The 27,442-nt window shown below is 41.1% G+C and overlaps 1 protein-coding gene across 1 annotated transcript; it reads left to right on the forward strand.

The window, feature by feature from the left end:
• The first annotated feature begins 704 nt into the window (after positions 1-704).
• qsox1 (quiescin Q6 sulfhydryl oxidase 1) lies at positions 705-27,284 on the forward strand. Its single transcript, XM_042417162.1, has 13 exons — positions 705-1,430; positions 2,205-2,305; positions 4,278-4,326; positions 4,669-4,771; positions 5,766-5,856; positions 6,155-6,300; positions 10,393-10,527; positions 10,622-10,751; positions 17,262-17,384; positions 18,530-18,668; positions 19,968-20,144; positions 24,958-25,119; positions 25,238-27,284. Exons 1-13 carry the CDS (start codon positions 1,127-1,129, stop codon positions 26,056-26,058), a joined length of 2,481 nt encoding a protein of 826 aa, XP_042273096.1. The 5' UTR covers positions 705-1,126; the 3' UTR covers positions 26,059-27,284.
• The last annotated feature ends 158 nt before the right edge of the window (positions 27,285-27,442 follow it).

The raw sequence follows: 27,442 nt of genomic DNA on the forward strand, positions 1-27,442 counted from the left end.
ATGTCCTCTGTAATGTATCTGAGAATTTGAAGGGTTACATGACAACTAAGGAGTTTAAATTCTGTGATAACACACACATTTTGATGTTTAAGGTTGATACTTTTTAGTCTAAATATCTTAAACATAAAGTTTTTAGATTAAAAAAAACCCAAAATTACAATAGATCAGGTGTGAGGAGATAACAGCATGTTTCATGTTTGTTTTGCTGTGAATACTTTTTGGAGGCTAGACAAACAGTTTCCATGTGGATGGTGCTGACGGGAAACTGGACTGAATGAAAAATGAAATGAATCTCAGTTCATTTAATACAAAGTTTTTGAAGCTTTCTGATGCTCATAAAAATCACCAATGTAAGACAGACAATATATTTTCTGGAGTATCAATAAAGAAATTGAACTACTTAATTTTCATTGCAAGTCAAAATCTTCAGTTATACAGCTACTTGTAATTTATGGCCAACTATACTGCCAACTTTTTATGACATTTTTATCTGATTTCATATGAACACGAAATTGACAGTGTTTTAAATTAATTTATTGATTTTGAATGTATTGAACGAGGAACTAATACTACATTATCTGTTTTTTTAGACATTATTTACTGTCTTCCACCAAGAAAGAATTTTGCGCAGTTGTCATGGAGATATGACCGTTAAAGAAGACCGTGAGATGGGGTCGAGCCCGGAAAAATGCGAGTACGTTGACCTTGAGTTAAGATGTTTTGTGTGTGTGTGTCCGTCAAAAATAACTATTAGTTTATTTATTTAAGTATTGTAATATTAATTAAATGGTTATTTCCTGTATGTAAGCCGTATGTGGGGCAGATAAACAGTCTATTCACAGATACTTGTCACTCTAAATCTCCCTCATTAGCTAGTTAACATCAAAGAAAGTTTAGAGCAGTAGCTAATGAATGATTGTGGGGAGGTTGTGATGACTGGTGTGTTTTTAGAGGACTGGTAGCTCGCCAGGGGGAGGACCCATGAAGCCTGCTGGCCAAAAAAAACAAAAAGAGAGAGGGAGAAAAAGTTGTGTCAAGTTTCGCGACTACGAGGTAGAAACTTGCGTTCAGAGCGACGGTTAGCAGCAGCAGCAGCAGGAGAAGCAGCAGCTCGGACGGGGGAAAGATGGCGCGGCGCGGCGGCCGTGGTGTCGGTGCCACGTCTCGGTTTACTGGAGAAATCCCGACACATCTCCGAAAGATAGCAACAGCATCTGCAGTTTGGCTGTGTTTTTGTCTACTTTTCCCTCCCGCTGCGGAGGCCGGACTGTACACCGCCTCTGACCAGATCCTCTTGTTAACTCCGGAAAATGTTGAGTCGGTTTTGGTCAACTCCACAGCCGCTATAGTTGTGGAGTTTTACGCCTCATGGTGCGGACACTGCATCGCCTTTTCACCGGTGTACAAAAGCCTGGCAAGAGACATTAAAGGTTGGTGCACGGCACGTAGCTACAGCTGTTTACAAGGGCAATGCATTTTGATTATTTTAAGCTCATAATAGCGGAAATCCTACTTGACACTCCATTATCAGTTTTACACCACTGACCTTGTTTTATTCACATTATAAGGCATGAAAATGTCTCATAGTTTCACACATAAGCAATAAGCTATAATTCATCCATCTGCGTGGAAAGAGCAAGAGCACCAGGCTGTTGTTTCTTATCTGTTAATAAGAGCATAGTCTAATAAATGTGTTTTAATTGTCTCACTATCACACCCTCTTAAATGAGGACTGTGTCAATGGCTCATGAGCCAAATTAAATACTGCAGAGCCATGAGAATTAATATAAATAGGATGATTATCAAGAGTGAAGTTTCTGCTTGTGGCAGAGGGCCTGACACAGTCATGGGGTATTTCAGTCCCGTGTTTCACTCTCACACACAGTCAATAATGGCATCTGATCCCTTGGCATGCTATTAAATAAATGCTTTGCCTCGGAGCCAGGGGAGTGATCCAGCTGAAAAGTTTTAGAGAACTTCAGGTGAAATCAGGAGTAGGTGCCAGTTATAACTTTGTATCCACTCTAGCACCTCTCAGCTTGTAGATAGATGTGTGTCAGCTTCAGCAAACCTGGGCAATTTTGAGCCTGTCCAGTGTTGGTATACTGTGCAGGGTACAGAAGACAGACAGTACACTAAATATTTACTGTGCCCCTCTCTCTCTCACTCTCTCTCTCTGTCTCTATTTGATGTTTGTTCTTTAGAGTGGAAGCCAGCTGTGGACCTGGCAGCTATAGACTGTGCTGCAGAGGCCAACAGGAAGGTTTGCGCTGGCTTTAGCATCAGAGGGTATCCGACTTTAAAGGTATCAAACGTGAACTGTTCACACAAGCCCATTAATTGCAGTGCTCTTTCTTTATTTCACCATGGCTGCTGTATGTGAGTTTACTTTTTTTATTCAGTAAAAAGCTGATGGCAGGAGAGAAATGTGTGCAGAAGATGATGAACATGTTTGCTCCACTGTGTCTAAAGAGACAAGAAATTAGAGCTGAAAATATTGACAGAAAATTAATTGACAATTATTTTCATGATTAATTGTTTCGGCCAGTTTTCAAGCAGAAATGTAGAACATTCTCTGATCTCATCTTCTCAAAATTGATGATTTACTGCTTTTCTTTGTCATATACAATAGTAAACTGAATATATTTGGGGTTTTTAATGGTTAAATCAAGGATGTGGGTGCTTGGAAATTATAAAAATATTTTTCTGGCATTTTAAAAATAAATTTGGCAGATTAATTGATAATGTAATAGCCATTAGTTGCCATCCTACAAGAAAGTAGAAAGATATTTCTGTGGTCATTGTCTTGCAGAAGCACACCATACTGTATTAACAGTCCTTCTGCTGCTCTCATTCAGTTTCATGCTACTCTCATATATTTTCGGAACTAACCGTAAAATCAGGAATGTTCACAGTTTTGCTTGAGCTTGTCCTGGCGCTCCCTTTTTTCTACACTGATATGTGTGATTTTTATTCACATGTGGAATGTGCATGAACATGTGTGGGAACAAAAAGCCTGTTTGCATCGACTTTCTTGAAGTATTTGATAAACCAGAGTCAAGTCAAGAGTATAACTGTTTATCCCTAAGTGACCGGTGCAACCTCTGTCACATTGCTTTATTACAAGTGGTGTTTAAGTTGTTAATTGGTGATAATTTCTTAAATATATTTTGCTTATTTTTGATCTTGAAACCTGAAACTTCATGAACAGTTGTAATGTTTGTGTATTTTAAAAAAATGCAATTTAACAAGTGTGTGGGCTGCAGCTAACAATTTTGTCATTAATGTACAGATTATTTTCTTGCTTAATTGTTTGGTCTATAAAATGTCAGACAATAATGAAATGCGAATGTTACAATTTCCCAGTTAAAGGTGATGTCTTCAGATGTCTTGTTTTGTTTGACCAACAGTCCAAAACCCCAAAATATTGAGTTTACTACCATGTAGAAGTTGAAAACAGGAACATTTAGAAAAAAACATTAAAAAATGACTGAAATGATTAAATATGACAATCAATTCATCGACTAATTGTTGCTGCTCTGCAACTCTGTAAGCAAAAGTTTGCTTTTCTCAGAGTTTGTCATTCAGTAACTTTAAAACTTGTAAGATCCACTTTGTAAAATGATTAGTTTTGAGTCAGTCAGGGACTATTCTCCTTGTTTCAGTTGGAGATTACGGTGTCATTTTGTGTTATATATCTGTGAAAGCGCGTCTCCTTTTTTTTCAGTTTATGTATAATATTTGATGCTCTGGATAAGAATGTGACAGATTGTGTTTGATACTTGTAGATGCAGTAGTCATTTCCCTGTGGAGTAAACTTTTGCATGATCAGCAGCCACACAGCAGAAACGCCCCAGCATTAAACATCTGCATTTGTATTTGCAACATATTTGATTAGTCAGCAGGAGTGTGTGTGTGTGTGTGTGTGTGTGTGTGTGTGTGTGTGTGTTAAAGGCCTCTGCTCTCAGCCCTGTCTCTCTCCCTTCTGTCATCCGATGAAAGCCGATAAAACAAAGAGCTCCTTCTGTCTGAATTAACAATGGAGCTTTAACATCTGCGACTCATTTTAACCAGGAAGGATTTGGAGGTCAAGGCGGGCAGAGGGGAAGGCTGTCCCCCAACCAAACATTACACAACATGGCTTTGCTTCTCTCATGGTCGTGTGAGGCCGGTCTGAGCTGATCTCACTTCTCTCCCTCAAATCCACTCCTAACACAAACCCTCTCTCTCTCTCTCTCTCTCTCTCTGTCTCTCTCTCTCTCTCTCTCACTTCGCAGTTCTTCCACGCTTATTCCAAGGCTGAAGCTACTGGAGAGGCTTTTAAAGGTATTAAAAAAGGGAGTTTATGGTTTGTTCACTTTCACATTCCACCCTGAATTGTGTTTCATAGAGAACGTGCAGTTTCAAAAGGCGTCATGTCCGAGTAGGAGTATGCAGAGTGAGCATGGCTTTATCAGAAGTGTTAGTCATGTAGTTATAGCTGCTAGTCAGCCTTTTGTTTCATATTTTACTATTAACATAAGTCAGCTCCAGTATGTAACTGTGCAGGATTTAGACACTTATGTAATACTGCAGGGACTCACTCATGAGTGTGTTTTAGTGAACAATGGTCCTGCATGAGAACAATCAGCGGTGGATAATGTTCTCCTGATGTTCTTTGACCTTCAGAGTTTCCCCGTGATGTTCGAGGTCTCCGACACAAGATTATAGATAAACTGGCAACCCATGAAGAGCCCTGGCCCCCTGCCTGCCCCCCACTGGAGCCCACCAGGTAAGCACACACACACATGTTCATTTTCATTGTGACAAGAGAAATATGAAGGTAAAGGTTTAACTATTCATCAGTCTATATTATTATTTATTTTCATGTAATTCTACATTCATGTGGATTATAGTTTCATGTTTCTCTACAGTATTCCTTCTATACTTTTGTTGAATTCTTGCTGTAGAAACCCTTCATGTCCCATCGTCTCATTTGATCTAATAAAGCAATGATTATTGATCAGTTAGCTGTTAGCTTGTGGTGAGGCACTCTAATGTAAGTTTATTTTATTTAATTAGAGTCTGAAGAACGCACATGTTTCAGAAGAGTTTTCAGACTGTCACTACTTGGCCTCCCTGCTCAGCTCACACTATGTCATACATGTATTCAGACACATGTACTGCATACAGACGGTTTATTACAATAATAGTGCAGGAAAAGGAAACAGGAAATATGAGTCAAGTTTATCTCTCCTTTTAGTTTTAAAGGGAACGCACCATCACTATTTCAGAAACATGACGTTTTCTTCTCCTTGTCTTCTTTTTGGAATTTAAAAAATAATAAGTGAATTTGAACTCCCTTTCTTCACAACAAACCTCTAATGGAAACTGTTTTCTCAACCAAAAGAACATTTTTGAAGTAGAAATGACACACTTGAAAGCACATATGAGGCTGGGGCACAGTAGTTTTTATGTTTTTAAGTTTGTGGGTGTAGTCTAGAAGTCTTGCAGGGATAAAGGAGAGATCCAAGACAATTCAGAGGTAAATAAAAAGCTTAAATAAGATACATTTCAATTTAATTTTAGAATGCTCCCCTTTTTCCTTAAAAATATGTCCATAAAATCCTGCATTTCTTTTATTCCTCTTTTTGATCTCCACTGTTTTAATAACTAATCCCTTTTTAAATTCATTAGTTATGTTCAGTCAGGGATTTCTTTGGCATCAATGTAATATATGTCTGGGGCTCCAGTCTGATGTGTTTTTTCTGCTCCTCTTGCTCCAGCCAAGCGGAGGTTGATAGCTTCTTTGAGACCAACAACGTTCAACACTTGGCCCTGATCTTTGAGGAAACTAAATCCTACATCGGCCAAGAGGTAACAGTTCATGTTTCCATCGACCCGCTGTGTGTGTTTTTCTCTTCTCTAGATGTGCTTTCAGAAATCTGAAATACATTCCAACTATGTACTTCGATGTAACTAACAAAGCTCTGTTGTGGATGACGTTACATTGTTCAGAAAGGGAAAATTAGTTGCTGAAATGAGACGGTATAGTGATTGATTGAAAAGGACACCTTCACACTCTTTTATATCACCGACATGATATATGCTAGGTCAATATGTTAAAATATAACATGACTAAAAACTTTTTCCCTTTTTTCACTGTATACATCAGGTAACCCTAGACCTGTTACAGTTTGAGAACATTGCAGTGCGGAGGGTCCTGAGCACTGAAGAAGGCCTGGTGACCAAACTGGGAGTAACTGAGTTCCCATCCTGCTACCTTTATTATCCTGGAGGCAACTTCACCAGACTCAGAGTGTGAGTGTTTCTGTAGTCTTTCACTTCCGTTGAAAAACACAGCGCTATAATCATCATCACCAGCTTGCACCTCCTACAGCTAAATTTAAAAAATATAAGAAAATATGCAAAATTTTAGATATTTTATTCTTTTCAAATAGACATAAAATATTTTGTAGTGTAGGGATGTATGATAACAATAATAAGTTTTTTCTTCATGAAATATACATGTATATGTAACAGTAATATAACACAGTAAGGATTTGTTTTACCAGCTTATTAAGGTTTTGTGTTTCACTAACACTCAGTGTCAGGTAGGATTTTCCTGGCAAAGGAATGGGTAGAAAGAGTAAACGGGCTACACTCATGTGGCACTTTTTACCTTAACGGACAAAGCACTTTACAATTTTTTGCCTCTCATTCACCCATTCACACACACACTCACACATCGATGAGAGCAACTTTGGGTTCGGTGTTTTGCTCAAGGACATGCTCAAGGATCAAACTGCCAGTCCTGTGGCCCACATCTGGGTAGGGAATGGAAGACAGTTGTTACAGTACGTACAACAGGTTTTACAAGTAACAGTTGTTTGTTTAAACCAAAGAGAAGAAGAACTGGATACAGTAGCGGGCATGAAGGCCCTTTTCTAAACTACCCTCTAAATACTAGCCCTTCACTACTTCCAAATTCGTGAACCTGGTATGGTGCGTAACGGCTCACCAGTATGACTTCCTTGGACACCTGATTGGAGCAGAGGCATTATTAATGTTATCAGTTCGACCTGCTGCAGTGTCTGCTGTAAAAAAAAAAAAAAGCCTGTTAAGTGAGACAGACATGTAGGGACCTGCACATTAAGGGAGCAGGTATTAAATAAGGGTAAACTGTGGAAAGCACCTTCCATTCGCCACCATAATCGGGAAACATCTATCACCATGGATATATATTACTTTGATAGTAATACTGTTATATATATATTGATATAATACTGTTTCCTGTAAATTTATTATGTCCCCAAAACAATCAGCAGGTGTGTTCTTGTTTAACTGATCAATTGATGCTTGCATATGGATATAAGGTAAATCTAATAAAATAAGTTTAGGGCAAAGTGGTGATTCCTTTTTATTTGAATAATACTAATACTACTACTACTACTACTACTACTACTACTACTACTACTACTAATAATAATAATAATAATAATAATAATAATAGTAACTTTATTTATACAGCACCATTCATACAGAAAAAAATGCAGCTCAAAGTGCTTTACAACAAAAGAAATTACATGCACCAAGTGCTTCATATCAAGAAAGACATGAGGACATGAAACATAAAAACATGTAAATGTATATTTTACGCTGTACACAGTCCACCTACAAAGTTGTGTTCATTTATTTGGCTGATTAGATCTCAACTGAGGAGTGTTTGCACAAGTGAAATCACCTGTGTGAAGGGCCTGTAAGTTTACTGCGCTCTGTGTTTCTAAAACACAACCCTGAAAAAGACAGTGTAGTAAAGGAAGATGATTTCACAGTGTTTGTTTGAGAAGTGAACTCTTTGACAATTGATCTTTTTCACTATTGATCTCTGTGCAAAAACACCACAGCAATCAGTGAGCAATCAACCAATCAGCATCATAGATGACTCATAAAGGTTGTAACAAAGCAATCAATATAATTGAAGAACCTCCAGAGTTTCCCATTGTGAGCTGTGGTGTACTGGACAGTAAACTGGCACAAATTAGAAAAACAATGTTGTTACTGTTCCGCATGTGATCTGCAAACACCAGTTGGCACACAGTTGTTCATTGTCTGAAGTCATCAAGTGCAACAGGGTGTATTTGTAGATTCCACATCAACCTTGACTCCTAGATTTTCAATATTTTAACCCAAAGAAAGGACAACACATGATGGAGGTTTAACAAAAAATATTTTTCTATATTAGAGACATTTGAAATAGAAACATAAATGCATTGTATTGATATTTTTTTATATATCTCAAACATTTTCCATTTACCTTGATTTGAAATACACAAACACCAAGTTTATTCCCCTTCGGTTTCCATTGTTCAACACAAAACAACTTTGCTTTCCGCTGAAAAGTTTCATCGTGTGCTCATTATCTGAACCCTATTCATGAGAATACTTTTAAACATCTGGCCTCTTAATGGGATCAGAGCATCAAAATCGCTCCCATTATTCACTATCATAAAGCGGCGCTGATCATTCCTCACCCTGCAAATTCATCTGCTGTTTCTGCCTCTTTGTTTGGCTGTTTCAATAACTTGGCATGCAAAGAGGACTCTTTTTAGTTGACAAATGCAAAAAGGAAATGATTTATTGCTGATTTATTTATTCACCCTCCATCTCTCCCCTTCCAACCCCCCTCATCTCCATCACTGTACAGAGGGGAGGTTTTTTAATTTCTTGCATGAAAACAATGCCATTGCTTTTCTGGCTTCACCTGCCAAACAAGCCCCAGCCGCACACGGCGACAGATGGCCTCCCATCATCACTGAATGTCTGATTGATCCTGGGAGAGCAGAGTGTGCGGTTGTGTGTGTCTGCATGTGTGTGTGTGAGAGCGTGCGGGGGCGTCTCACATCCGTCATGCATGTAATGTGTGCTGGTCCCAGGTGAATGCATTCCCTCCCAGCCCTCCCTGATGCCTGCCTGCCCGTCGGCCCTGGGGATCGCTGGATGAATGGCTCCCCTTCCACATCTGTACACTCCCACCAGACACGCAGGTGTAATTGAGTCCCGGGCTGGTGTGAGTGAGCGTGGGCCCAGCGTATCCATCCTCCTTATTACCATCCTGTTCCAGTTTTACGATGCTTTCTCTCACTCTCTCTCTCGCTCTCTCTGTCACTCTCTCTGTCCCTGACGAAGGGAATAAGTAAATGAGAGGAGGATGTGAGGGCGAGGGAGGGAGGGAGGGAGACAGAGAGAGAGAGAGAGAGAGAGAGAACATTAATGGCTGTGGTTCCAGTTCCAGCGTTATCGCACGGCTAAATGATCAGTGATCTCTCTCTCTCTCTCTCTCTCTCTCTCTCTCTCTCTCTCTCTCTCACTCTCTCTCTCTCTCTCTCTCTCTCAGTCCCACGCCACTCTGGCACCATCTGCTCAGGATTTGAAATGCGTTTCCAGTAAGTGTGTAAAATATACGGCCACAGAAAAAACAGGTCATAAAACAATTTTTATGGCAGTGGACTTGAAAACAAAAGGTACAGGAGAAAAAAGAAAAGTGCATTTTGTTTGAGGATCCTTGCTTAGCTCTTAACAAACAGCTACACATATACCCAAAAGTGTGTGGACACCTGAATGTTACACTCATATGGGATTATTGAACAAATCATGCTAAAAGCATTGATATGCAGGTATGACGTCAGTCACCCTTCTGGGAAGGCTTTCTACAAAAGTTTGGAAACCTGGCTGAAAGGATTTGCTCCCATTCAGACACAAGAGCATTGGCAAGGTCAGGCTCTGATGTTGGGCGATAAAGTCTGTTGGAGATACAATTCATACCATCAGAGGTGCTGGATAGGGTTGAAATCAGGGCTCTGAGCAGGCCATGCGAATTCGTCCACATCAAACTCAGCAAACCATCTTTTTATGAAACAACAAAGGGCTTTCCCCAAACTGTTGGAAGCACACTGTTGTCTAAAATATCAATGTGTGTTGAAGTAACATTTCCATTGCGTCATTTGGCAGACGCTTTTATGCAAAGCAACTTACAAGCAAGGCAAGACAATCAAGCATTAGAGGAGAGCCGTGGTAGAAATTTTCAAGTAGCTGAACAGGTACAAGTGCAACGACAGAGCGCTAGACAGAAGTTTGTTTTTTTTGTTTGATTTTTTTTTTTAAGAAATGACCAGAAATAGACAAATGCAAAGTGTTATAATGTGTAAAGGGGCTCAAATGTTGAGGTGTTCAAAGAAGAGCTGAGACATTTCTTGAAAGCACCAAGGAGGTCAGAGTACAGTGTGGAGCCACTAACAAAAAAAACTCTGGATTGTGATTTTGCCATAGACGAGAAATACAAAAAAATACATGGACAGGGTTGTCCTAATAAGTGGCCTAAAGGTCAGTAACACCTGTCCTTCCGTTCCACAGCACCATCGAGGCTCGTACTTTCTACTCTTTCGCCCTCCAGAGGCTGCCGGGGGTGATGCGGTCAGGAAAGCCTCCACCAGACATCACACACCTCGCCACCACCAACAAAGAGGAACCCTGGAGATCCTTCAACAAGTATGAACTAGACACACCGTACATGACCATCTTTCTCTCCTCACCCTTATTATTTGTTGAGTTGAGTTTTACCATGTGTGATTTGTTTGTCCAGGTCCAGCGTGTATATGGCAGACCTGGAGTCAGCGCTGCACTACTCCCTGCGTGTGGAGCTGGCTGCTCAGACTGTCATCAGAGGAGAGGCCCTGATTTCCCTGAAAAAGTACATCTCCGTCCTCGCAAAGGTGAAATTAACAGAGAGAGAGCACTGCAAACACGCACAAACAATGTGGACACACAATGTACAAAGCCAATGATACACATGATACAATTTTGAATATTAACAAAATAATATATTAACAAGCAGGAATCAAATTAAATAAAATATAGGTGACAAATCTGATTTCAGAAATACCATCTGAAGTGCAAACGTATCTCAACAATTCTCTTATTTGGACGGATTTAATCAGCAGCTAGTTTTCCCCCATTTTATATTCACAAAATGTTATCCAAGGACATATTTATTGTAAACTATAGTGATCAGGTAAGACAACTTTTGGATGCATAGGAACAAGTGAAAATCAGTTAAAACCAACCTACTCCTGAAAAGACTTTGCTGTTTCTCTGAGAGTATCCACAACTGACAGAAATGTGTAGTTACAGCAGGTCACCACTAGATGGAGAATGAGACAGCAAAATGGTAGTTCACACTTTGTAGATTTCAGCTGTTCTTTGGCAGGATTTTGCTTTTGTTTCCTCATTCATAACATATTTTAAATTCCTTTAGCATCCATTAGATTATTCTGCAAATTGACCTAATTAGTTGTTGTGCAAAAATGTTGTTTTTCATCACACACACACTTGCACATGTACATTATTGAAAGTACAAGTGGATGCCATTGACTAGAAAAGGAGCACAAACACTCTCTTGGGTATTGTTGACCCTCTTCATGTTGGCTCCCAGGGGTATTGAAGCGTGGCTGCCACCCGCTTGCCGCCCACAGGCTTTAGACACACACACACACAGCCTGATTACAAGCCACCCTCCCTGGAATACCCCAACCACTCCTCCTCCTCCTCCTCCTCCTCCTCCTGTATCCCTCTTTGGCTTCACACAGACATTTCTGTAGACGCTTGTGACTGTGCCAGTCCTCTGTGATTCCCTAAAAACTCTTGCTCCCCCCTGGATTTTCCATCCTCCTTCTGTCCTGCCTCTGTCTCTTTTATTCTTTTTTCCCATTCTCCCTTTCTTCTCCCCTCTCTTTCATGGTTATGCTAATTTTTCAAAATACTCCAGGATTTCATGTTTGTTTGATTATTCAGCTTTTATGAACATCTAATAAGGACCTACCCACTTTGGCTCGCTTTCTTTTTACTTTTATCATTCTGATCACATGCTCCCTCCTTCCCTGTCCACCTCCTTCCTAGTAGAAGTGTGCCAGCCAGGCAAACATGTTGTGATGATGAGGCCTGACCTGCTAGCTCTGTCCCTATTGGCTACGCACCAGGCTGTCTCACTGCCCTAGTCTGTCACCAATCTCTCTGATTATATCTCACCCTCTAGGGAGGTGTTGTAGCAAGCTAGTGTGTGTATGTGTGTGTGTGTGTGTGTGTGTGTGTGTGTGTGTGTGTGTGTGTGTGTGTGTGTGTGTGTGTGTGTGTGTGTGGGCAGGGGGGGCAGCGCTCTGTGGCCTCCCATTAGCTCCAGTTTGTTTAGTCAATAGCAGTAGGTCCCAGTGGTATTTTTAGCCTGTCCCCCCTACCAGAATGGACCAGCCGCTCAGCAGGGCTTTGTGTGGCTAAGGAGGCTGTCATTGTTGCAGCTGACCGGGACTTGTGACAGTCCTTATTGACATTTGACTGAGCGCTCTCCCTACAAAGAGAATCCATTCAGCTGGTAAGCTTTTTAGGAGCAGTTAATGTAAGACAAGCAAGTAGGATGTGAAACAGGTTGAAGAAACTGAAGAGGATTTGGGATGAGAGAGGATGACAGTTCAAAAGCAAACATACGTAATGAATGAATTTTCATATTTTTAATTTATATGATATGAAATACTGTACAGTTCATAGGGCAAATACTACAGAATTAAAACTATTTTTGGTAAGTAGACAGTGATGCTTTTTATCATAACAGCTGTTGATTGAAGAAGAAATGTTCTTGCTGATAACTGACACAATATGTAAAAATCTAACACCTGAACTCCATGTGTGAGTCATGTGATTAGATTAGAGTGAAAGTGACTCACACTGTCCTGACTGCAGCGTGAATGTCATCGTTTCACACTGGTGACACATTCCTCAATCATGACACGTTTTTTAATTTTTACCAAACAATTAGTTGGAAAGCGTATTTGCATAGCATGATGGTGTGTATGTGCATGTGTGGTATGAACACACAGTATGAGCATGACTCTGTTCTGTGAATATTAATGGGGGATTGTGTGCGTATGAAAGTTTATTCATCCCCTCATGTATTCATCTTTCTACCCTGCCCTCAAAAATGACACTCTCTTCTGTCCTAGAATTGTAATTCCACGAATTGTTTCTTTCTTTTTTATCCACTATCATACCATCATCGCATCTTCATCCAAACATGTAAACATGGGGGTTGTTTTTTTTCTTTCTTTTTTTTTTGAACACGGTCATAATATTACTAGATTTACTGTCTTGTCAGGCTGAAGCCGGATTTATGAATCCCCTACATGTATATGAGGATTAAAAAAAGTGGATCTTGGGAAGCATGAGAGCATTAAAGCAAGGTTTTTAAGGATTACACCTCTATCCTGCTTTTCTTGAAAGAAGCCCTTCAGCCCACGGGGGACAGAGGGGCAGGGGAATAAAACAAAGAATTAAGGGGGGGCTTTGGTCTAAAGGGACACAGGCTTGGCCCTTGTCACGTCAGGGACATAATGTCCACATACGCCTTTATTACCAGGGTACTAGGATGCTCTGTGTTGGGTTTTTTTTGTTTGTTTGTTTTTTAAACCAGCTGTCCATGTAATTATGAATTACTGTTTTAATAGTAAGTTGTTTTTAAGTAATTCATAAAGAATTAGTCAGTTCAGGTGGCTGTTTTGCTGTGGCAGCTTCACCTCAGTGACAGTGTGTGTGTGTGTTTGTAAAGATGAGGCTGCTGTTTGCCTTCTTCCCACTCTGGCACGTGTCTGCAGCTTCCCCCCCTTGCCTCCACCGGGTGGTTTGAAGTTGGATTATAACCAAGGGGCTTCACCCCTGTCTTCTACCCCAGGCCTGGCCTGGTCTGCCCCCACTCCAGCCAACAGATGCCTCCCTCTTGGGACCCTCACCACGAGGAGCTTGTGGTTTCTCAAGTGCTGCTGATACTAATCCGATCAGGGATGACATATTGCCGGGGTGAAGGGGATTGTCATGGTCCAACCGGGATGGGGGCAGGAGGGGTACAGGGTTGAAAGAGGCAAAGTGTGTGTGTGTGTGTGTGTGTGTGTGTGGCTGTGTTCTCTTTCAGATGGAGAGAGCAGGTATAAAGGGAGACATGAAGTAGAAATGATAAAAGTAGAGTGTTTGCAGTTTAAGCAAAATATATCAATTTTGGTAATCCCGAATACTGAATTTTATTCAATAACTGATCATTTTAATGGCCATGTCAGTTGATGTAAATACTGTTCGTTGTATTTTAAATGAAGTATATTGTCTCATTTGATGTTGTGCTTATCTGAAATGCTTCTTGCGGATGAAGACATCTAAGTTAGTGCCTTTCTGGTTTTAATTTTTTCCCTCCACAGTGTAAAAATGTCAGTATTCATGAAGAAGATGATGCATATCATTTCATCTTAAATGTAGAAAACACACAATATTGTTTTTGTTATAAGATTTTTAAACACCTTTGCATTTTTGACAGCAAGTCTGTTAAATTCCACCTAAATGGCTAAAGAAAGTCGATACCGTGCAGGCTGTGACATGACCTTTCCTATCCGTCAAGGCCTGTTCACTGCTGTTGGCACAGAGTTCATCTACATATCAAAGCAACTATTTCCAAAACTAATAAGCTGATTGATTGATATCGTACACAATTAAAGATCAAGGCCAGGGATTCAGACAGGGAGGTTAAGACAAAAGAGGAATCAATGTAAAATAAGACAAATACTGGTAAAATTGAGAAAGACGACACTAACTAATATCTGTCTGTGATAATGTTTGTACAAATCAAAGTTGAACATGGCGAACATTTGAGTTTTTACGCGATCACCAGCCTGAGAGAGCCCATGAATATTGTTGCGTTGGTGATGCTGAGCTAAGCCCATTAGTGGGAAACACCTGCGTTTTCTCTTCTGGTTAAATTCATATGGTTTTTTAATGAGCTTTTCTGACTGGTTGGCATTCAGACCTCAGATCCAGACCTAAACCTATTATATCACTTTCCCAGCAACAAGCAGCAGACATCAGAGGCCTTTGTGCTCTCGTGACACACCTCCTTTAGTATGTGTGTCCTTTAACATTGTATGTGTGTGAATGTATAGAGGTTTATATGCAGCAGAGTGAGATCAAGAGTCGGCAAAAAGGTGAATGTTTGCTGTTGGAACAGAATACAAATCGATTATTATAGATGATCAATAGGAATTTATGGTGTTGATTTTTTTTTTGCTCACATCTGAAAGCTGATGATTTCCATGTTTTCTGCTGATTCAAAGTACTTTTGTGTTCATTTGTACAACAAACTAAAAGCACTAAACACAGTTTTCTGAAGGCCGAGTTGATGAAAAATGCTGCACGCAGTCAAGAGGGAAGGACACAGGAGGTTTAAGCAAATCACTGGGGGTCTGGTTAAGTGGTCAGGGTGTAACACTCAGATCCTGTTAGAGGGTGATGAATAGAGGACTGAGCTGCTGACTGAAAGGACCGTGTGTGCGAGATTGTCTGTGTATGCAGGTGTATTTAACTGAACAGATGGTTGAGGCCAAATTAAAAAGGTCCACATTTTGGATGACGCAGCTTAAGTCTACCTTCTGCTTTCTCTGTTCAGCAGAAGTTTAGCAATAACTATGATTCAAAAAACTAAAGTTACCATGGTAGTATTCTATTTGTCCTGTTGTTAAAGTCTTGGAAAGAAAAAGCTTGATCCCTTTAAAGTGTTTATTTCTGAGGAACTGGACCATTATCACAAACTATTCGGCAGAGAGGCTTACTGTAAGAATAGGAAACACATTTAGCAGATATTTATTATGCACTCTTCTCTCTCTTACCATCAGTGCAGTCAGCTGTTTCTATTGTCAGTATGATATGTGTAAAGACATGCTTGTCTGTGTCTGTCATTACTCTGTCATCACTGGTCTCAGACACCCATCAGGTGGATTTCCTCTTTCTGTTCGTGAACCCACTTCGCTAGTTACAGTATCATGTTTCCTCACAGCCATGGTTGTTACCATGACAGTGATCATTTGAAAAGACATAAATACACATCATGAGAGAACCTGAGTAGACAGTGGCTACTGGTTGTTAGTGGCTTAGGAAATGGATCTTAATGAAGGAAGAGGCTTAAGCTTGGCTGTTGTCACATTCAGTGAAATTCTTTGAAGGTGCTGAGAAGGAAAAACACTCAAACCACAACTGTTGTGTAACACGTAGACACTCTGCACAATATTGTCAAGGATAAGATTTGATTTGGTTCATTTCAGGCTAAGATGTGTGGATGTTTAAGGATAAGGCTTGCAATATTCTATATTTTGATTATTGTCAACAAAACCCACAAATACACCAAAACCAAAGGTGCATTAGACCGTCTCTTAATGCTTTCCGCAGCCTGTATGTGGCACTCAGCCTCGAGCCCACTGGCTCCTACTGAAGACGTAAATCGTCAGTAGTCCAAAAGTCTAAAGTCTCATTTTTTAAAAAGGCTCAGTGGTTTCCTAAAACAGCCGGGCACTGTAGTTGTTAGCAAACGTTACTCAAACAGGAGTAATTTGTGCATATCAGGGACTATTTTCACCTGTTGATTAAGACATATTTTGTGTGCTAGTGAGTATTTACGGCAGCAGGTTGGCGTACGTGGGATTGACTCAAAATACTCTACAGAGGCCAAGTTTATCATAATGAAGGAACATGTCACCCAGTATGATTGTGTAGCTCTTTCTTCAAATCATTTCTGGACAAGAATGGAGTTGTTTGGCGCAGAGGAATGAGCTAAATTAGGCTTTGGCTACACAGACAATAGTTGTTAGTAGGCTTAATTCATTGTTTGTTTTGATCTGTACAGGGGATTTGATGATTATCAGAATAATATAGAATGTTACCAGTCTTATCATTTAAGGGGCAAGAGCATCAATAGTAGTACTTTACAAATAAAAATGTAAATGTGGCTGACCAAAACATACAACTAAATGAAGAACTGTAAGACACACTATTTGTTAGATTTTCTAAATTATATGAGGTAAAAGCTTCAGCTGAGTTCTTGCACACCATGAAGTAAGTACTGTGTAAAGTGAGAGGGAAACAAAATCCCATTAACTGTTGGTCATTTGTTCTCATTTTATTTCATTACAACATTTCAGTCAGTTGAACGTCATCAGTGAAGATTTATCAGTAAATTAGTCTAATGGAATCTACTGACTGTCATAACTAAATAATGTGAGCACAAGTGACCAAAACTGCATGATTTTCGGTTCCATTCTTTCTCAATAAACTATATGTACACATCATCGTCTCTCAAATCAGCAGCTTTGTCTGTCACTGCTCAAAGTTAACACTTATTCCCATTGTGCTCTGCTGTTTTATGTCTGCAGTATTTTCCAGGCCGTCCTGTGGTGATAAACCTGTTGCAGTCTTTAAACTCTTGGCTACAGAACCAGACTGGCAATGAGGTTTTCTATCAAGCTTTTGAAGAGATACTGGATAACTCAGCACAGGTGAGTCAAGACAGTTGTACAGATAAATATCAATATAGTGTTGACATTGTTCATCCTTGTTACATTGAACTTGTGTCTTACTGTTCATTCCTGTCGGTCAAACCAACAACAAAATGATCCTGAGTAAACTTTTTTTGTCTGTCCTTTCTTGTTGGTATTCATTGGTTTCAGAAGTGGTCAGTATGTTACATACTGCATTTAGGACACTTGTGAATACATGAATACAAATTGAGAAAGAGAACAGACTTCTGTGAATCTAAGCAGGCAGGCATCTAAAAAGGAAAGAAAGGAGATACAGAAAAAGAGTACCAGACATATAAGCAGGGAGAACAGAGGGCAGGGCATCACAAAACGCACCCAGACTGACGTGAGGACGTCTGTCTGGGAGTGTCTCGTCGTTTCACTGAGCAACCAAGGTCACTTGTCAGTCTGGCCACTTAATCAGTTCAAAAATCCCCTGAGAAGCACCAAAGTGATGCCGATTCTGTTAAAGAAATGTCAAAATGTGATTTTGAAAATCTCTCTTTAAAAAGGAGTTGGTAAAAAAAAATATTTAAAGATAAATATCCAGATATTTCAATATGTACTTTGTCCTTGTCTCAGTGCCAGCACATAGAGCTGAGAATCTATGTGCTGTTGTCTTTGGAATGAAGCCTGCATGCCTTCAGTATATGGCCCCTCGCAAATTGAAAGACTCACTTACTTACATCATTAGCTTTTAGCAGGCAAATCAATGGATCAATGAATCAATGGGAAGGTATGAATAGACTTCACCTCAGAGGAAGTGGAGTCTACACACACACACGCATACGCACACCAAATCTTTACTATTGACATGTGAGTAACCCTGTCAATCCCGCTAGCGATGGCAATAGAGTGCAGCGAGAGAAACGACTTTGTGTCAGAGAAAATATGTTGTCAGATTCAACTGTGGCTCATGGTTAGAGATCTGGATAGCTTCTGTTCATTAGTGGAGGGCTGAGCCATTAACCTGAGATTGACTTCTCATTGATCAAGAAAACTACACGGAACGGCTTTCATTAAGTTGAATAGGTTGGGAGATGCTCTTCTTTTTAGAGGACCTTTTTTTTTGTTTTGTTTTTGGTCTTTGATTCATGTTTGCCTGCTTGTTTTCTCCCTCTCAGGCTCCAGACACTGCTTTGCCTGAAGGAGTGAGGTGGGTGGGCTGTCAGGGATCACAACCCCACTTCAGACGTTACCCTTGTGGGATGTGGACTCTCTTTCACGTTCTTACTGTCCAAGCCAAGAACTCTGGGGGCTCAGGTACACACACACACGCACACACACACACACACACACACAGAGTTTGTGTTGCTGTGAATGAAAAGGGCCATTGAGAGTTCACAGAGACAGTGGTGGACTGAGGATGAGGGCTTTGTGAGGCTTTTGTAAACAAATTAGCCCTGGAATGTTTGGCAGACCTCTTTTCACACTGACCTGATTCAACATCACACAGAGAAAAGACGGACACACACACAGAAACTCAAAGAAATTCAAACACGTAGCTTGACTACTTTTTTGACCTTTTTTTTTGTTTTGTTTTGTCTTTTTGTCAAAGCTAAAATTGAGCCTAATTGTGACTGTGTGAAAAAGGATTATGTTAGATTAGTGGAATGTGAGTGGTTAATAAAACAGGCAGATGACCGGAGGCTCCGCTCCTGGCAGGGATGTTAATCTCTCTTCAACACACACACACACGCACCCACGCACACACACACAAACAGACACACAGAGGTTAATCCCAGGTTTTACGGACCATCATGTGACCTGCAGATGGACTGACCAAAAGGGGCATCCATCTGGCCCCCCACAGGCCACCAGCTTAATGGATGGATACACATACATACAGTACAGTATTGACCACAACTTAAAACAGAACTCATTCACACACGCGCACACACACACTCACACACACACACACTGCATACAGTATTAAAGGTGTGAACACAATCCAATATCCATCCTTATTTACACACACATCACACAGACCCCAAACACACTCTGACAGGCCGCACGGCGCATCTAAAGGTTCATTTGAAGGTCCTGCTAAGCCGAGAACAAAAGCAAACAGCTACAGGAAAATATGTTAGTGGACTGTTGAGGTCCTGAGACAACAGCCTGGCCACCATTCACACAGAGGGTTAACTGTATTTAATCTCCAGATTGGGTTATCCCATTCGTATAGATTATTCATCTCAATGTGGGGTTAACCCAGCTGTCTGTGACTCCTGGCCCACATTACCGTGGGAATCCAGGAGTCTGTGGAGCCACGCTGCCATTAGCAAGCTTTCAGGCTGCAGCACAAGTTTACAGGTTTACTTTACAAGGGCAGATGGTTGTGCATTACATAGGAGATAATGACTGATTTCTGCTTGGTGATTTTGCTTTCACAGTTACTAATAATAATAATACAAAAATTGTATTATATAAAAGAATAATGTATTGTTGTACTGCACTGTTTGTATGTAGCAATAATCACTGTATCTAATTGAATATTGCATAAATGTTGGTGAGTTTTGAGAATATTCAGTGTTCATGTCATGTCTTGTCATTCCCCTTCAGATTCCCAGGAGGTGCTAAGTGCAATGAGGAGCTACATCCACAACTTCTTTGGCTGCAGGCCGTGTGCCGAGCACTTTGAGAACATGGCAGCAGAGAGCCTGGTGGAGGTGAACACGATGTCTTCAGCGGTCCTGTGGCTGTGGTCAAGACACAATCGCGTTAACAACAGACTAGCAGGTAGGAGTCAGCGTGGTCATCTGTAGCTAGTTCGCAGAGAAGACTAGAGGTGGTTCTTCTTTCCTTCATTTTTATTACAGCTTTAAGACACTTTTTTTGTGGAAGGTTTCTAAAATGAACACCACATTTTCTATAAACACTGCTACTTTCTGCTACACAGAGGATGTGACTACTTGTGTGTGTTGAGGACTTAAAAAAGAAGGATGTGAAAAGACCTTAATAACAATAAATATGTAGAGGATGTTTACATTAGACATCATCTTGGAAACACAGAATATACTGACGAAGATAAAAGTTGTGAACCTGTCCATGTTACACACCTTAGCATGCTGAGATGCACCCTGTCCCTCCCACTTCTTCCATCACATCCTTTCTTCTTTCCACACCTCTCTCCTCTGTGTCTACACATCCCCACCAGTGGGATAATAAGCGTGAACTTTACCCAATATGGGGGAAGATTTTAAGTTCCAGTTTCCGCTCATGGTCAGTTAGTCCTCGTAATACGACTAAAGAGGGTGAGGGGAGGAGTAAGGATGGATCCTCAGATCAGACACCAGCTGTCACTCGGTCTTAGTCCCCCCAGGTATCATCTGTTTCTGCCTCACCCATTTTCTCTTGACCCCCCTGTGCCATCTCTCATCCTTCTCACGCCCTTACTGCGATTCTCTCCCACTATCGCTTCTCCGGTCATCTGACATCTCTCATTTTCTATCTTCTTAACTTTTTTTCCCTCAGATCCTGCTCTTGCACTTCTTCTTCATAGCCCTGTACCACCAACTCGACTCCACTTCAAGATTTGAGGAATCTTTTTATCCAGGCCAACCATTTAAAGATTAACTGAGCATAGTCACCCAATCAGTAACTTTTAGCAGATCATACACAGGAATGAGAGTCTTCAGAGATTACTTTTCTTGCATTACTAGTTCCTCCCATTCTGAGTCTAGACTTCTCTGTCTTTTCTCGCTCTGTGTAAACATTTACAAAGTTTTGAGTTCATCTTTTGACTGAATCACTTCTGCACATTATTTTTAAAAGTGCCAAACCAGCATTCCTCCTCCGTTGTCTGTGTTCATATGATTTTATTAGGCACAGGGCTGTCATTAGCAGCCCACTTTGTTAAATCACTATCTTTTGTTTGTGTCGACTGCCCCCTCTTCTATCTCAGGGACAGCTTGTGTCCTGAACAGCAGGGGCCAGAAGGACACTCGTCCCTGTGTGTGTCTGCTCCCCAGACACTTAAACACTATTCAGCCCCCCCCCCAACCCCTCCATCCGTCTTCTATTCCTGTTTCTGTCTTTCTCTCTTTCCACTCACCGTCCCCTGGGACTCATATGCTCCGCTTGACAAGTAATAGCACCGCATCCTCGCAGGATGGGTCCCAAAGGAACCAGCCCTCTTTGCCCACACACACAAACATGCACACACAATTCCCAAGGTATTGTGTGACAGCAGGTGGCAAACACCATGACACAAGCCACACAATCCTCCCCTCCCTTCCACCAGTCATCACCCTCTCCCGAACACACACACACACACACACACACACACACACACACACACACACACAGGTTTTCCAAGCATGGGTCAAGTTGTGGCGTGTGGCAAGGGGGAGTTAGTCATGGTGGAGGGTGAGTTGGGGGTCCACAGGGGATAAGTCGGGTGAATCAGAAGGAGAGAGGGAGGGAGGAGCAGAGGGTTTGCCTGTGTTTGTAGCAATGAGTGGCAGCGTCTCCCTGAGGAGAGCACACTCCATCCCTCTTTCCATCTACTCAACCCCTCCTCTCCCTTTTGCCTAAAGTGGAGCTCTTTAGCAGGCCTCCCCGCCCCTCCTTTCAAGAGCAGCCATGCATGAAAGAGCAGCTATTTGTAAAGCGGCTGAACAATTAATTTAGCTGGCAACAAAGAGGCCCCAGGGCCCTCAGCCTCCTCGCACCGGCAGAATTAAGAGCGGTGGCAGCTCAGTCCTGTTGCTGCTTGTCAACAGGCTGAGACTGATTCACATTTCTACAGACAAAACAGCACCGCTGCAGTAGGCCTGGCTGCTTGCATGGTGTGTGTGTCTCTTTTTAATGCAGAATAGAGGCAATATATTGATTTTAAGAAGGGTTGGGTGCCAATACAGTACCATAATTTTTGTACCAATACCAAAACAATACATATTTTCAGTACCTTGCTGTTAGAAATATAAACATGTTTTTCCATAAAACCCATTTCATTTTATGAGAGAAGCTAAAATTCGCAAATATTGAATAATAAATGTCTTAACACAAGCAGCAATATAAGACTGCAACAACAATTTTCATTATCAACTAATCTGACGATTATTTTCTCAATTTATTATTTTGTCTGTAAAATGTAAGAAAGTAGTGAAAAATACCCATTATAATTCTCAAAGGCAGCTGTTTTGAAAAACCAGTAAACCCACCGTACACTACAGGCCCAAAGCACCAAAACGGCAGACACAAAAAGTTCGAGACTGACTGGTGAACATATGAGTTGGTGGAGACCAAAACATGGCTAAAAGGAGAGTGAATATTGGACTTAAAATCATCATGTGACCAAATCAGGAACTTTCTGATCAAAGAACAAATACTGAGGGTTTGAATCTGACCAGACATTTAATGCCAGCTTTCGGTACTTGACAACTTCAGATATTCTCCACTACAAACACATTTAGGTCAGCACCAAAAAACCATTGAGGTTTGTTACACAGCACTTATTAAATCTATATTGAACAATCATAATTCCTAGATTAGTTTGAGCCCCAGTTATTTAAATGAGCATAAAATCTCTGACATCAGCTGCACTTCACAGTAGCCACGATGGCTCAGGATGCCGTGCGGTGTAGGTGATCCTCACTTACAGAATTAGTGCTGAGGAAGCTAGTTTGACATGCTGAACAATACATATTTATACCTGATGAATATGTATGTCCGCTGGTGATGACATCTCCGTGACAGGCCATTGTGGCAATCTCAATATGGCTGGTATGGCTAAAGTCACCCTGGCCGCAAACGTGGCAAGCTGATTAGAATAAGGAAAGAGATCTGAGGCATCCACTGTGTGTGTGTGTGTGTGTGTGTGCTCCCACCTGCTGAAATGTATAAAAGCTCCTACACACCCACAGGCTGCAGCCCATCCAGGACACAGTAAAATTGATGTATCCTTTATGTAAAGTACTGTATGCAGAGTACATACAGACATGCATATGACTGAGATTAATCTTGAGCGGCAGAGGGAAAGAGGGAGAGGGGATGGAGGATGTAAATTGACAGTGCTGTAAAGTGACAGACCTGCTGCTGCTCTGCTTTTTTTTTTCTTTTCACACACACACATACACACATGCAATGGCATGTTGGTGACAACAAGCAATTTATTACTAGATGCTGCCCTGTGTGTATGTGTGTGTGTGTGTGTCCTTGTAGGTATTTGTGCAGAGTGTGTCCGTCTAAGATTGTATTTTGGCCTGCATGTATGTTTTTGTGTGTGTACATTTATTTTCTCTGCCGGTATGTTTGCATGGATGCAGGGTGTGTGGTGGGAGGCGGCCACATAAAAGAAAACATGGTAAAAGAGAAAGTTTCTAATTCATTAGAGGGGCAGCTCCCCTCCGAGGTTTCTGTTGCTCTCATGTTCAATTTGAAGATTGGACTTTGCTTTCAAAGGGATGTGAAGGGACGAGACAGGTGGTCCAGAGCACTGAGGTCTACTGCCTGAAAACAGGGAGTGTGTGTGTGTGTGTGTGTGTGTGTGTGTGTGTGTGCGTGCGTGTGTGCGTGTGCGTGTGTGCGTGTGTACGTACGAGTGGGGAAGCTGTCCACTTTGGCCACATCTATTATCTCACCACCCCTCCCTCTGGGACATCCCCTGAAGCCCATTGATCATTGTTAGACCCTGTCATACGAACACACACAAAAATATCAATCCCTAGATTACATGCACAGAAACACAGACAGATGATTTACATATACACTTTTAAACACATACATACACATATGCATATGGGCACTTAGTTTTTACGAGCACTGTGACAAGATCAAATGGGTTCAACACAGATTGCATCCAGTGCTCAAAGCACTTACATCCTCAAGTCAGTGCACCAACAAGGAGATACAAGAAACAACAATAGATAGAGCAGCTGACTGGAAGCCTCAGAGCTGTGTGGTTACTGAATCCCCATTACAAGTAAAAGTCCTGTATTAAAAATGTACTTTAGTAAAAGTATCAGCAGCAATATTCACAGGCAAAAGTACTTATTATGCAGAGTAGCCAGGGGTGTAATAAATTATTGATACACTACCCTGTAAGCAGCATTTTAATGTTGTAGCTGCTCCAGGTGTTGCTGTGTCAAATACTACTACAAACCACTAGTAGTGCTTTGTGTTTTAAGGTAGTTTATTGCATAGCAATGTATTATATTATCTGAGTTTATGATATTTTTAGCATGTAAAAGCTTAAAGCTTGGAAGAAGGTGGAAACCAACCAAGGTGTATTTAGCTAGATGTTTTCCAAAGCTGTGTTACATCTTTAAAAGCATAACATTTAAAAAACACATTTAAAACATATTTAACACGAGATCCCCACCAAACTTTCAGTAGATGAGAAACGTTGTGAAAAAACCTTCTAGTGTCAAACTCTACACATTCATCATTCTGCACAGTGAAGCTCAAACATCCAAGTCAAGGAATAAGAAGAAAAACATATTTTTGACTCGAGGGGGACTTTAAACTTCAACTTCAATATTTTTAAATCTGATGCCCTCTACGGACTCTACTGTTGATACTGTCCTGTTCCTGCATTTCCCTCTCCCAGGTGCTTTGAGTGAAGACCCACTCTTCCCAAAGGTCCAGTGGCCGTCACCAGAAATGTGTTCTGCGTGTCATTCAGTGAAGGAAAATGGGGAGCACAGGTGGAACCATAAGCAGGTCCTCTACTTCCTCCTATCCTACTTCTCCTCCAACAGCATCTGCACAGGTACGGGTTTCATAGTTTCTCTTTTATTTTAGGATTTTACCAAACTGCAGAAATTTCTTTCTTTCTTCTACATTGATCCTGATTGATCATGAATTCTGTTTTTTCGTTTCCTTGCCAGACTACCTTGAGGATGAAAACCAGATCCTGGCAAACCAGCGGGAAAAACATGCCAGTCGGCAGCTAGCTTTAGAAGCTCGGCAACGGGCTGAAAGGAAAGCCAGAGAGGCCTTGGACTCTATGACTCCTCCTCCACCATCAAAACCCACTGTGCCAGAAGAGGAGGAAGAGGAAGAGGAAGAAGAAGAGGGGCCGCAGGATGAAACGGTAACAGATGAAGAGGAGGAAGGTGCGGAGGGAGTAGCAGCAGCAGATGAGATGGAAGGTAAGACATCTGAGCCGACTCCCTGGGCCAAACCTGAAATGGAGGTGGGTCGCGGCCGTCGGCAGGCCAACAGGAAGCCGAGCATCGTGGGGATGAAGATGCGAGACTTGCAGGAGGACATCGTTGATCTTGACTCATTTGTAAACCAGCACTACAAGGCCAAAGCGCTGCGGTTGGCTGCCTCCAGCCGGGTCAAACAACGCACCCTGCAGAGGAAGGAGGAGCAAGAGCCCGGGCCCTTGTTTGGGCTTGGCATGGAGCTGGACGCAGGGCTTGGGATGGTGGGCCTGCAGCCTATGGAGCCAGACTTTGAGCCGGACGTAGGGCAACAGAGGAAGCGGCTGCAAAAGCGAGAACTGACAGGCCAGTACTTTGGTGAGGAGGCCAAGCTTAGTCACAGAGGACGCTGGATGTCTTTGCTGAGCATTGGATTCTCTAAAGTGGACATCAGCCTGTGCGTCATTCTTTATGTCCTGTCCTCCATGTGTCTTCTGGCCATGTACCTTTTCTTTAAAAACCGCCTCAGGCTACGGCGGGCTAAAGTGGCCCTGCCCTGAACCAAAGTGTGTCCAAATTTGACCCGAGTCACAGCAATGATTAACATTCATTAGCTTCATGTGGGCTAAGGTTGGGTTTAGTGTAAGGAGATGTGTCAAGATTAGTGCTGTCTTAGGTGGTCCACTTAACTGTTACCTACAGTCAATAGTAGGCTGTTTTTTACTGTGTGGTCACCTAATGTTTGGTCATGTCTGGAGAGGAAGAGAAGGGAAAATTAGCTAATTACCTTTTAAAATCAGGGCAGTTATGCAACCTAACACTCCAGAGCTTTTCAGGCAGCAACTCAACTGTGGAAATTCTGTGCGTATATTTCCATAAGTGGCTTTCTGTTCAGAGTTTGTGCTCCCTGTTAGAGAGATCAATCACGCTTTTGATTCTGTTTGACCACTTACTGTATGAAGGATGAAATTAAACCCAATATTAAATTTATATAAAAATTGATTTTTTAAAAATTTGTATGAAGTGAATGGAACTAATGTTTTGGGTTATTTTGTACTAAGTGATTTATTTTTGTCGCTTTACTGAAATAGAGTTTTATGTGATTCCTTTTTTTTTGTTTGTTTGTTTCACAGTAGGCTAAAGACCTTCTACACTACTTTCCTTAGTACTATGACCAAAAAATGAGTTCCAGTAGAAATTTTCTATATATTTACACATGAAAATCTTTAAATCATCTGAACTGAATACTCAAATAAGTGATTCTTGACTGTTTCTCCCTTCAATCAATCACTTGTGGATTTTTGTTTTTATTAAGTTTCACATTTATGAGTTTCATTTAATAATCAGATAACAAAAAAAAAGCCTTGTCCCTAAATTCTTTGTGGGTTTTTTTTACAATCTGTTGTTGGGCTGACATCAGCACATTGATTACTGTAACTGGAACCAGCAGGTCCACAGTAACTTTCACCAGAGAAGAGCAGATCAGCCATTTGTCTTACAGCTCCTTGGAGGCAGTTTGCATTACACTGAGCGTTACATCACATCTTTGAATATTACATCACACTGCTGAGTCTACATAACAGCTGCTCATTACAACTGCGGTTGTTTGTGAAGTGTTGTGGAACGACGCATATGTTTACACTGGACAAGGTTTTAGAATAAGCAGGATTTGTTTTTGGCCGGTGTCCATGATGTAAAGCTTCTGCTGGTCATCTCAAAAACACTGTGTTTTTCTGTTTTGCTTCTTTGCTTTCGTCTGAATCAATAAAATTATTTTTGATAAGGACTAGTTGCTTTTTTTTCTTAACTCAGATCTGTCATTGAAACCTTTTATTTAGGTAAATAAGGCAACATTAAAGGTGTTTCTGAACAGATACCAGGTGAATTTACAAGGAAGGGTTGAACCTCAATGCCATGTGTATTGTCTCAGACGTCAAAATATGT

The sequence above is a fragment of the Thunnus maccoyii genome, chromosome 7, assembly GCF_910596095.1.
Source record: "Thunnus maccoyii chromosome 7, fThuMac1.1, whole genome shotgun sequence".
Taxonomy (NCBI): Eukaryota; Metazoa; Chordata; class Actinopteri; order Scombriformes; family Scombridae; genus Thunnus; species Thunnus maccoyii.